Source organism: Podarcis liolepis (assembly GCF_965112155.1).
Source record: "Podarcis liolepis genome assembly, chromosome: 5".
NCBI classification, from domain to species: Eukaryota; Metazoa; Chordata; class Lepidosauria; order Squamata; family Lacertidae; genus Podarcis; species Podarcis liolepis.
In genome coordinates, this window is record NC_139556.1 from 33,547,011 (window position 1) to 33,559,649 (window position 12,639).

Below are 12,639 nucleotides of genomic sequence, written 5' to 3' on the forward strand. Positions count from 1 at the left end.
AATCTAAAGAGTAGGGCCAGGGGAAAAAGTCAGATGTAGTTTGCATTCAAACCTATCAAATTTGCACCTCCCAAAATAACATGTGAACTGAAATGCAGGCTTTCTTCAAGATTTGCACTTAAACGAGTTCTGTGCTGCACTTATCCAACCAAACGATGTTTACAAAAATGCACATGTTAAGAGAAAGCATGCATAAAAACGAACATACTAATAAAAATTGGCGTACAAAGATGCATTACATATGGGGAAATGGCTTCCCAAAAAAAGTGTATATAAAAATGTGCTTATAAGGAGAAATTCACACTGCTAGAGAAATGCGGAGAACTGAATTTAAGATTGGTAAAATTGATTTATTTATGAAATTTCTATGCTGCTCTTCGTCCGAGGATCACAGGGCAGTTTACCATTCAAATAAATAAAACTGAAATGAGAAACTGAGAGAACTGAAATGGACATATTCCATTTCAACCCTACAAGAATCCCGCCGAATTTTTAAGTTAGCTTCCAAATAGCTACTGGGATCAAGGAGACTGTTCAGAATGGAAAGTTTTCCCATCAGAAAAAAAATAATTCATGCCTGATGAATGGTTTAATTAAGTAGCCAGAAAGGAGGAGGAGTGCAAAGAAATGCAAGAGGGGCAAACTGAGCAATGTTACCTTCAGGGCATCTGGTGTGTCTTCCAGGCAGTATACTTTGACATTGTATTCCAGCGAAGTACAAAGGGTGGGGGCAAAGATGGCGAGCTGGAGTCTCTTGATGGCCGACCGGGAGTAGGACTCTCCCACGAGGACGTATGTCCCAAGCTGGTCTAGCAGAACATGGCAGCACTTAGGTTCCAGCTGGCAGTAGCAGGGCGTGTTTAAAGTCTCTTCATCCAGAGTTACAACTTCCTAAAGGAGAAGAGAGGGGTGGGCAGAGCAAAAAACAGAAGTAAATTTCTTCCTGGTAACTACTTCCATTGGCTGGGGCCAGTTGGTTAGCATGTCAGATTTTTATTGTCTGTATTCAATGCCCATTGCAACGTAACTCAGAAAAACAAAAACTATCCAAGAGTAAGTTAAACAAAAAAAATTTCAGAAATACAAGTTGTCAAAATTTTAAATAGCAAAAGTCCCCAAATCATTTGCATAAAAAAGAAAGAAATCCCATTGGGCAGTCAACACTGTTTTGGATCAAAAGACAGTGACTTTCTTGCTTCTGGTGCACATGAACCAAGCTGAAATTATTATTCAATAGATATGTTTCTCTGTTTACTAGCACCAGGGTTGAGGGTGCTCTGTTTAACAAGAAGTAAAACTACAGTATGGTCACCTAAATTCTGAAATTCAAGAAAACTGAATCCTGCAGCTTGCATAAACTATGCCATGAAGCAAGATTGTTTATGGCTCTTCATTTTTTTGCACAATCTGTTCTGCAACTTTTAACATTGTTTAACATTTTCTGAAATAATTTTGCCCAATTTATTCTGCTATTGTCACTCATGGCAAGGAGGTGAAGAGTTACATAGGGCACTAAAGTCATGCTCTCTTGACGACTGGAAATCTATTGCTCATGTGAGTTCATCAGGCCCTTTCCCCATATTTTCAAGTATATCTTCCCAACCATAAGGGTTAACATTTATTTTTATTTTTTGTGTGAAAGCTGTGATTCTAAGCTAGTTGAATTCTGTGGCTGGTACAACATTCCAGGCTGCAGCTTTTCAGCAGAACTGCCACCACATACGCACAACCCTGATTTATAATACTTCCAGGAGGGCGGCAATGCAATACCTGCAAGGTCTCACCTGCCTTGCATAAATCTGGTGCTGCACTGGCATATATTAGCTTTTTATCGACTTTAAAAATGCTGCTATCCTGACTTTTCACTTCTGCGTTGTAAACTTCCTAGATCTCATGATTCTAGCAATACGTGTTTAAAAGGGGTTTCTCTATCATGCAGTTTTTTAAAGGGAAAGTTCATCATTTTGAGCAATGGGGTTTCTTATCAGCAGAGATTGATTGATTGATAGGAGATGTTACAGAGTTGTGGGGGAGGGAGGGGTGGACGAGAGAAAACAACAACAGAAACCTATCTCCTTACCTTAAAATGCTTTATAACTGATAAATAACCATACATTTTTAAGTAACTGGCTTGACCCACAGATTGCATGCGGTGCCTTCACCAATGGAACAGCTGATTCTGTTCCCAAATCATTATGATGTCTTACCTCCCAGTTTCCTTGGTGGGACTGGGTTTTCAGTTGCAGCATCCAGTCTGGGGAACTGACTTCTGCACAGTGGGGGACGGTGAGGATGACAGGGCGGCATAAGAGCAGCCCGGTGGGGCCACAGGTCACCATGGGGCTCAGCACTGTCTGCGTACCTTCGGATGGAAAGCTAGAGAGGGCAAGGAGAAGAAAGCTAAGTTGTCTCCAGTGACACAAAGGAAGTCAAAGAACTGGGCTGTGGCATCTGTTATCTGCGCCTCAGAGGAAATGGATGGCTTGAATGAAATGGGGAATGGCTTGAATCTAACCTGACGAGAGCAATATTTGCTGAATAAAGCCCCTGAATGCAGTCTGGCTAAATATTAAATTAGTTAGAATTATCCACTTGCCACAATCTCCCCTCCCTTTAACTTCAAGGGGGTTTTAAGCAACTGAATGGTGTCCTGGATTGCTGTATTGACTTAAAGAATAAATACTAGGAATATTTGGTGTTATGTTGGCGGGGATGCCAGAAAACCGGGACTTATGGTTCACATGATCAGTTGAAGCTGATCGAAAGTCCAGTGGTAGCATTATTATCAATTTACGATGTGGTGGAAGGTTCACAGGCTATGAAGGACTTGCTCACAAATTTATTGACAGCTGCGCAAGTTGTTATAGCTAGGAAGTGGAAGGGGCAAGGTGAATATAAAATGGAAGAATGGCATAAAGAGGTGTGGGATACAGCTATTAATGATAAATCAACATGTGCTATTAAGGTAAGATGGGGAATGTGCAGTAGAAATGATGTTGAGGAGATATGGAGGGTATTTGTAGAAATTGTACTGTTAAAATGGAAAGGGGTCAAACCATCGCAAGAGGTGTTGAAATTTTGGGAGGTTGGATAGTTACAATGGAATGGTCTCAGGGGTGGGGTGCACATTTTAATTCCTATTTATTTATTATTATTATTTTGTCAAAATAAAAAATAAAAATAAAAAGAAGAAATACTAATGGTAAGTTGAGTGCAGGCAGAGGAGAAAATTAAAGGCCTTGGCTAAGATCCAAAGTAATACATCCAAGGTGGCTTTGGGTTGGATCCTGACTTACAGCAGAATCCTAACTGTGTCTACGTTGCTCTCTATGAAATCAATGAAATGCTTAAGTTGGTCGTGACTATCATGACACAGTGACTTCAATCAGACGTTAAGTGCAATCAGCGGAGTCTGGATGCAAGTTTGTAGTGTTTCTTGAATGAAACACAGTTTGCTGAAATCAAGCGGACTAACGAAAGCAGATTGTGGAATGAATGGGAGTGGGGTGGGGAGTGGGGAACATCTTACACTGGGCACGCTCAAGCCTTTGACCATGCCTAAAGTAGCTCTCCTGGATAACCTCTGATAATGCTGGCCAGATTGAAAAACTAAGCACATTTTCTGCTTTACTTACAGGGTGTTTTCTGCTTTGTTGATCATCAGGTACATTTCGTAGAATTTCCCTTGAGGAATTGCTCCGTGTGGCACCAAGAGACTCACCCCTATGGACCAGAAAGGGGTGGTGGAGGAGAAGAAAATGAATAGAGGGTTTTACTAGATTTAAAAATGATACAACCCTCAGCTCTGCAGTACATCTTCCCTTCTCTCTGATCTCTCTTTCCCCAAGTCAGTATATTAGGCCGCAGGCACAGAGCTAATGAGAAGATGCAGTGGACTCACACTGCATCACCAGCAACCCTCTGCAAAGCTCCCAAGCAAGCTCATCACCTGGTTTCTCACCCATTACCTTGAAAGCTGTGCCTAATTATTCCAAAAAGAAAAGATGGCATCTCTGGACATTGTTTTAGTAACTGTCAATACAGTGTATCACTTGACCTTCAGTGCCCGTTATCTGCTTCTGCCCAGGCGATCCCTGGGGAAGGTGCCCTTCTCACCCACTCTGGTTTTATTTAGCACCAGAGCTAAACCAAGAAGCTGCTTCTAGCAGTGTTCATTATGTGTTCCTTTTCGCTCCCTCTGCAAGAAAACCCATGGCACAGAAAGAGATGAGCCATCCCACAGCAGATGAGGCCCACAGTCAGGGATCTTCTCCTTGTAAAAATTTAAGATGATTGAAAATTCTCAACCATTGCTCCCTGGAAGAACATCTAAGTGAACAGGAAGCCTCATTCCTGAACGACTGCTTGAGGTCAATAATAGCCTGGACGGGGGTGAATAACTTGAAACTCAATATAGGCAAAGATGGAAATGTTTGTGGTATGTGGACTATTGATTGCAATAAATATCTCTGCTCTACATGGAATGACACAAACACCCCTACAGGAGCAGGTTCAGTGTTTAGAGGATACTAATGGATCTGGGCCTCTTTCTGGAATTCTAGGTGATGGCAATGCTTTTTACCAGTTGTGCCCCTTTCTAAAGTGCCTGGCATGAACAAGTGGAGAGGCAACAGAGCGTGGTGCTCTAGGACAGATTAATATCCCTTTAAGGTTCTCCACTCACCAGTGAGGGGGAGAAACCTGCAAGAGACGGTCACAACTAGCGAGTACATAGGATCTCAGCTGGGTTCCGAGACCTCCCTGGAGCAAGGTGTCAGCTCAGAGCTGTCCAAGGTGCTGCAACCCCAACTTGACCTACTACAGACTATGTTTAGGTCAGCCTGCCCATAACCTCTTGGTTCAATAGACTCTCAGATAAAGTCAGGACAGTAGAAATTTCCCTTCATGCTGACATTTACCTGTGCCAGGGATGGTGAGCCTTCCTCCCAGGCAGCCGAACGTCCCAGTGGCGCTGTTCCCAGGCTCCCGAGGCAGAGTCAAGAGCTGCTGAGAGCCCATGGTCTTGTTCCTTAGGTTCATGAAGTGATTATCCCTGAGGTTCTCCCCTGGGAAGGTGCCTGAGGGCATGACTCCCAGCAGGTCTGTCCCCTCATGCATCCCAGGTGAGGATGATGTTGTGGAGGAATTGTACACTTTGATCTTGAGGTTAGGGAGCGGGTCAAGCAAGGGAGAATTGGTCATGGGGATCTTGTCAGAGGAATCTTGCAAGGCATACATGGGGCCGCGGTACACGCCGGCATTGGCTGTCAGGTCAGGCTGCATTGAAGGGTGCAGCAATTGGGGGGTGTCTGCAAAAGAGAAGGTGAAAAATGCTTAATGGTATGTTTCTCATAGAAGGAAATAGACACAGACAGCACGGCTACTCCTTGAAAGCTTTCCTGAATGGTTAAAAACAAACTTTAACATACACCAGAAAACATGCAGGGAGATTTTATTCCAAAGCGTGGGCCTCCACTTGCAATCTGAACGGCTTACAGATCTACCACCTCCTCCTGTTGGATAATGTGTCAGATTTTGACAAATGTCTGCAGGCTAGCTGATGTAGCTTTCTTCTGAATTTAAGCCACTTTCTTCTATTTATTTATTTGAAACTTCTACAGTTTATTTCACACTTTCCATCTTGTTTAGTCTCACAAATGATTTAGTTAATTGAGAAAAAAGAAAGCACCCAGAGAGTTCCAGGCTAGCCAGGATTTGAACCCAGATTGCCCTGGACCAAGTCCACCCCTTTCTCCACAATGGGTTCTAGCGGCCTTCAGTTCAAATGCTTGGTTGTATCTGTTTTCTCCTTCTGCCTTGTGAGGTTCAAGGACGTACAAAAATGGATGTGAACCTTGTGAGTAAGCTGGGGTCTTACCGTGTCTGGAGGTCTTGAAATTGACTGGGTGGAAGCCTCCTGTCAGAGCAGCGGAAGAGTCTGTTATGTCAGTGTCGAAGTCCCGGCAGCTACGCCTGTACACAACCACCCCGACAGCCATCAGGATAACAATGAACACAAAGATGGCAACCACAACACCAGCGTACAAGGCCACATCACCCGTAGCCTCCAGTACTAGAGGGAAGAGAGAGAAAGATTAAAACAGAAATTGAAAAAAGAATTGCCACTTTCTGCTTGCTTCTTTATTTAAATGATGTTAGGATGCCTTTCAGAAATATTATCATGATGGGTACAACAAAGGCATGACTCTTCCATTTGGAATTCAAAACCAAAACGTTCTACCACATTTCCACCACCTATTCTGATTCCTCCCCCCCTCTGTCTCAGGATTTTTGGAAAGGCAAGGAGGAAACAATAGAAAGTCCAGCTGAAGAGAACTTAGAAACAAAAGACAGAGATTGCCTTAATGTCTGAAGCCCTCTGGCCCTCAGGTTTTCCTTCAGTGAGTCTAGTTAGGAAATGTTTGCTCAGGCAAGTCTTTGCTTTGCGGGACTTTGCATGCGACTGCCACTCAGGAATGTTATCTGTTAGTAGCATGTTCCCTACTGTCATTCTTTACAGCAAGGGTTGGACACACACACAAACCACCAAATGCCTTTCTCTTTAGGTTACGGAGATCAAGCTGGAAGCTTGACTGATTTGTAAATGGAATACAACACTGGGACAAAAGTTATGATGACATCATGGAATTGTAAAGTTGGAAGGGACCCCGAGGGTCATCTAGCCCAACCCCCTGCAATGTGCCCAATGTGGAGCTTGAACTCACGGCACTGAGATTAAGAGTCTCATGCTCTACCAACTGAGCTATACCAGCTACAATAACCACAAGTCCTTTTTTTTCTTTTTGTGTTGCTGCATTGGGCAAGTGGTGGAAGAATTAGGCTCCTTCCCAGACAAAGGCAAGCTTATTTTGGTGGTCTGGAGAGGGGAAGATAGGCAGAAGCCAGAAGGAAGCCAAAAGGAAAGGAAGGTTAACAGCAAAGAGGGAATGGCAGGAAGCCATTATAGCAAAGCTATAATCTGCTGTTCAGGAAAGAAATTTAGAGAAATTTATGGTATCCAGAGCCAGGAGCCAATGAGGAGAATAATTTTTATTGCATTACTCCTTAGACCATACTAGCACAAAGCAAAACAGGAGCTTTGAATTAGGATGGGGCAATTAGGGGGGTGCAATAAGGTCTATAGGGATGCGGGTGGTGCTGTGGGTTAAACCACAGAGCCTAGGACTTGCCGATCAGAAGGTTGGCGGTTCGAATCCCTGTAATGGGGTGAGCTCCCGTTGCTCAGTCCCTGCTCCTGCCAATCTAGCAGTTTGAAAGCACATCAAAGTGCAAGTAGATAAATAGGTACCGCTCTGGCGGGAAGGTAAACAGCGTTTCTGTGCGCTGCTCTGGTTCGCCAGAAGCGGCTTAGTCATGCTGGCCACATGACCAGCTGGCTCCCTCGGCCTTTAAAGCGAGATGAGCGCCACAACCCCAGAGTCGGTCACGACTGGACCTAATGGTCAGGGGTCCCTTTACCTTTACTTTTTAATAAGGTCTATGGATCTTTGACTCAGTGATAAGAGAAATGATCACCAGCCACAAGGCTGCTGTTTCAAGATCAGCAAGCCTGAATGCGATATTCTTAATGTACACCTGCCTATGCTTTAAATGACCTAGTCAGAAAACCTTGGACAACCTTGGCACAGTCACAGACCCCTAATTAACATTGCCTCTGGAGCTATCTATTTATACATGACGCGTGCTGTGACTCCTTGGTCTCCCTTGGTGCGCAGAAAAGAGGACCGTGATAAAAGTCATCTACCTTGAACTTTTATAAATGTGCACACGCCTGAGGAAAAAACAACAACAACAACACTGCTGCTCTGTGAGACTGGATGCACAGAGATGATCAACAGTCCATGAACCGAGTCAATCTCTTCTGTAGGTTCGTTTTGGTAGCAAACAGGTCCTAGATTGCTCTGGACAACAAGGGACCATCAGCTCCAGAGTGGCTGAGCTCGCAAATGATGTTTGCTGCCTAGTGCTTCCCCCCTGCCCCCAACCTCTACTAACTATGTTGAATTTCATCTTTAAGATCTCCTTGGCTTTATAAAGTTTATTTATGTCAAAAATGCTGGGCCTTGGATTCAACACTTCCAAAGTTCTGCAGATCAATTTGTTCAAACATGCCCAGGAAGACCTTTTTTTTGGCAGGGGGGTTGGCCACATAAGACTATAGAAATAACTGAAGCCTCATCCCATCACTGCCTCCAAAAGAAATGCTGTATGGATTTGCTAATAAAAGAGCATGACTTTTTTTCTTTAACATGCAATGTTTAGCTTATTTTTTTTTAAGTTGCTGCTTTGTTAACAGTGTTTTATAGATTGTAATTGTTCCACTAATGCTTTGTTAATTATTCTGTATGATTCATGTTGTATTTGTGATGTTCTATTCTGTTCTGTGATGTTACTGATTATTTGTAAGCCACTTTGGGATTCATTTGAATGGAAAGAGGCATAGAAATATATTCAATCAAATCGAGAATTACTCCAGCTATGCCAAGAGACTGGCATTTACAATGATCTCCTCCCTCCACCCTTGTCTTTGATTTAACTGTTTCCCTCTTCTCCAAGCTCCCCCCATTACCGTGCCCTGTTGTCACAGGTTCCTTCTTTCTGAAGGGGACTATGTGGAACTGAATCAAGGTGTTTCCCCCCCTTCAAATATTCTTTATTGGTTTTTCAATTTCATACTCCACATACACATATTGTATCACATTTTACATTTATACTTGCTCTTAAGGAGTTGTTGATTTTTTAAAAAAAATTGTGATTATATCTGGACTATGGTCAGGGGTCCCTTTACCTTTACTTTTACATGTATGATTGTGTGTGATCCCCTGGGAATTTCTTTCCTGAGGGTACTACCAGAAAAGGCACAAGGAAGAAATAACGGGGAATTTACAGGCTTTGAAGTATCCAATCAGTGCCATTTCCCAATCTATAGGGATTGCTAGAGTAGACAGAGGAATGTTCCATGCCAAGCTTCCATCATTGCTTGCTACAGAAGTAATTTCCCTCCCTCTGACTAGAAGGTGAAATACAACAGCAAGGAATACTGCAAAAATAGTTCAGGGCTTGGGAGGGTTGACTCCCATGCTAATGTTATTTATTAAGGTGTCACCATCAATATGCATGGCACTTCAGAGCAGGAGCAGGAGCAACAGGGAGCCCCAGGGAGCTTGTAGCCTCAAGTTTGACAATGGAAATAAAACAGAAGGGAGGCAACAGGCAAGGGATTTGCGTGACCAAGGCATGGAGGCTAAGGTGTTGAGATGCATAGGCTTTGCAAGAATAGTTTTGAAATAGCTTTAGAATTTAAAGGGGGGTGGCGAGGTAGGATAGGGCATTCTGGGAGGTCATTGTGGGCATAAGGAGAAGCAAGGGAGACTGAGCAAAGGTCCTTTAAAACAGCAAGAGAATTTTTAGGTGGCAGAGAACGGCAGAATTGGAAGAGTAGCAATTACTCTGCCACCTTTATCCTCCCTTTATTTGATTTTCAGTCTGCATTACAGAAGATAAGCTATCACTGATGAAGCTAATAAATATTCTGCACTGGATGCTACTCATGCAGAAACAGCTCTGCCTCCTATGCTTCAGGTTCACAGACGTTATCACGTTTTATTGCCACGCAGTGCAGCAACTGATGGCACACTGCCGCAAGGAAAGGGGAGGGATGTGCAACAAGAACACCCCCATCTCTGGCAAAATGAAAACAAAAACAAAACAAAATAACGTCACCGCTATAGCCCTATGTCAAGGAGTTACAGAAACGTCAACAGGTTACTTGAGGGTGAGAGAGAAAGAAAGCTGGGAGGGGAAGAACAATGCTTGCACTGAGCAAAAAACGAAAGCAAGGCGTTTCTCTTTCTCGCTCTTGCAGATGGATGAACTATAGCTTTAATTTCCATTGAAACTTTACACTGAATTTAGTCAAGGGAATAACAGGTGTTGGTGGAGTATAGTTTTTGATTTTATACAAAGAACTTTTATACAGAGAACTGATATTTTCATCATCTTCATCACCACCATTATTAATTCATTCCCACGACCCAAAATATTGTGTGTGTATGTGATATCCTAAGGTATACTGGGAGAGCTGTAATAATAGGTCAAGGCAAAACTGAGCAAAACAAAAATAAGAATGGCCTAATATTTATTTTCCTACAGTGGCACGTGGCTGTCAGCCATCCCAGTGCGTTTGCCGCTGCTATCCACAACACTAGAAGCAGGTTTGTTTTACTGGGAGCAATTGGGTAGAAAATGGCCAGCACATTTTCCATTATATCTCTGTAAACAAAAAGGCTAGAGAGCTTTCTTTAAAAATAGAAAAAAAGCAAGCAAGCTGATATGTTCAGGGAAGGAGTCCAGAACACATCACATGCATCTCCTTCCTTCTGGAGGCTACAAAGCTTTATTATTTAAATCAGCACTGAACTAAAAACCATCACAGTATCTTTCCTACTGAATTGGAAATAAACCTGGTTTGATTCTAGTTTCTAAAACAAACCCAGTTTGCTTTTCAAGGTCCACCAGGCCTAACAATGTCTACATTCCCCCTCCCACTGGCTTCAGCTCCCTTGAGGCTGCTAGAGTCACACAGAGATGGTCCTCCAGGAATGCTTTAATACTGAGGTAGGGCAAATGTTCATGTACAGCAGACAAACCCGAACCAAACCAAAAGCTTAAATGTACAACAAATGAAAGAAAATGGCTATGAAATGGAGACTTACGGTGACTTTTGGGCTCGCTTACAAATCTTTTATCTGTCGGGGAAAACAAAGTTCAAAAACAAAGGTTGAAAAATGAGAATGGCGACAATGAAGATGGTAACAAAAGAAAACAAAGGGCAGTTTAGCAGCTCTGGCAAACCGAGGACTTAAGGGTATGGCGAAAACGTAAGCACAATGGAACAATTTGTACTGAAGTTACATGCAAGACAAAGCTACGTAAACTGCAGTTGGAAGGGAGGAGGAGGAGGCTGGCATATTCACTCCATAAGCAGCACCTCTCAAATATCTGCACTGCTGTATCTGCCCACAGTATCAGGAGAGTGCCTGTGAAATGTAAAACCAACATCATGGTCTGGGATGCTGTGCTAACAGCAAGAGTCCATCTGGTCCAGCGGTCTGTTTCTTAGGATGGTTAGCCAGCTGCCTCCAGCAAGCCTGTAAGCAGGGCACAATGGCGATAGCCGTCTCCTGTGGTTGCTCCCCCCAACCACTGGTATTCATTGCCATACTTTCCATGACCATGGAAGCCCCCCACAGCTATGTGGCCAGTTGGTGTGAACCACCCAACTGCACTACTATTGGTTCTTCACAATATGTGACCCACCAGTCCTCTCAGGCACAATCCTAGAACCAGTGCTTTTTCTGGGGGGACGCATACCCCTAAACATTTTGTGAATCTTTGTACTTTTGTCCATTTACTGTATTTATTTTACCCAATTTGAACTATAAAATGGTGATTTTCTTGAGTCAAAATGAGAGTACCCCTAAACATTTTTTTAGAAAAAAAAGCACTGCCTACAACTCATCTGGACAGAAGCAATGAGCTGCCATGTTTCTCAACTGTCCTGTCCTCTGTTAGCAGCAGTTAGTTACCCCAGTCACCACCAAAAACATCCCCTACCCTCCCAATCAACATAAGAAAGTGCTAGAAGAAGCAGTGGCATCTAATTTATTTTCCGGTGGGGGAGCCATGCTTGTCTGTTGCAGTGAAACCCAACAGTGTTGTAGGATGTTAAGGACGAGCACATATATTACGGCGTAAGCCTTGAATGGTGCACTCCAGAGGTCAATGGACTCCAACTCCCATCAGCTCCAACTCCTGACATTGCCTACTGCCAGGAATTATGGGAGTTGTAATCCACCAACACCTGAAAAGCACCATGTTGACTGGCAGAAGCTTTCATGGGCCTGTGTCCACATCATCAGATGAATGAAGTACAGTGCTTTTTTCTTTTTTTTAAAAAAAAAAAGTTTAGGGGATACTCTCATTTTCCTACTCCTACTGAAATACTGTCCCTCAATGAGGTCAAACTTAGAGTCACAAAATGTTTAGGGGTATACGTACCCATGCGTCCCCCCAGAAAAAAAGCACTGATGAAGAATATGGTGATCCCAAAGTGGCAGGGACACATATAGGGTTGGGATGGTGGAGGAGGAAGAGAGGAATGAGGGAGGCAAAATGCTAAAGAAGAAGAACAGACTAACTCCAATTCATCTTAAAGTTCTTCAAACTTGCTACATGTTGAAAGTTCCCACACACTGGAAAGGTACTGATCCTTGTTAGGCAATGGGGAGGTACACAGAGCAGTGTTCCTTGCCTCTCGGTGTGTTGCTGCTTGGTTTTCTTCTCAGTACCATTTGCCTGTTTAAGTGTTAACAGCCAGCAGCAGGCTGCCATGGTGCGCAGTTTGACTGTGCCTGCAAACTGCACCCGACCTCGGCTGTCATGATGCCTTAATTTTCCCCAGCAGTGAGCTTCTCCAGAGCCAGCAGCTACTGGAGGGAGGGGGAGATGCTTTTTCCCTTTTTCAAAAAATAAATTGCGTCTCTGTACAGGACACCCCCTCATCTCTGCTATCTGCCAACATGGATCAATCCAGTGATTCCATTTAAGATGACACAC

At 43.4% G+C, this 12,639-nt stretch overlaps 1 protein-coding gene and 1 long non-coding RNA gene across 4 annotated transcripts in view; both read right to left on the reverse strand.

The window, feature by feature from the left end:
- The window catches only part of LOC310706885, a 525,877-nt gene that overhangs the window by 55,810 nt on the left and 457,428 nt on the right, over window positions 1–12,639 (reverse strand). The window lies entirely within an intron of this gene.
- UNC5B (unc-5 netrin receptor B) overlaps window positions 1–12,639 on the reverse strand; it is a 170,832-nt gene that overhangs the window by 14,714 nt on the left and 143,479 nt on the right. The window contains exons 8-13 of one of the 2 annotated variants that reach the window (XM_083503040.1): window positions 10,737–10,769; window positions 5,879–6,073; window positions 4,920–5,309; window positions 3,636–3,723; window positions 2,208–2,376; window positions 658–891 (exon numbers count right to left, since the gene is read on the reverse strand). In XM_083503040.1, the coding sequence (XP_083359166.1) occupies window positions 658–891; window positions 2,208–2,376; window positions 3,636–3,723; window positions 4,920–5,309; window positions 5,879–6,073; window positions 10,737–10,769 (1,109 nt within the window). The remainder of the gene's footprint in view (window positions 1–657; window positions 892–2,207; window positions 2,377–3,635; window positions 3,724–4,919; window positions 5,310–5,878; window positions 6,074–10,736; window positions 10,770–12,639) is intronic. The other variant, XM_083503041.1, reaches the window with a different exon arrangement.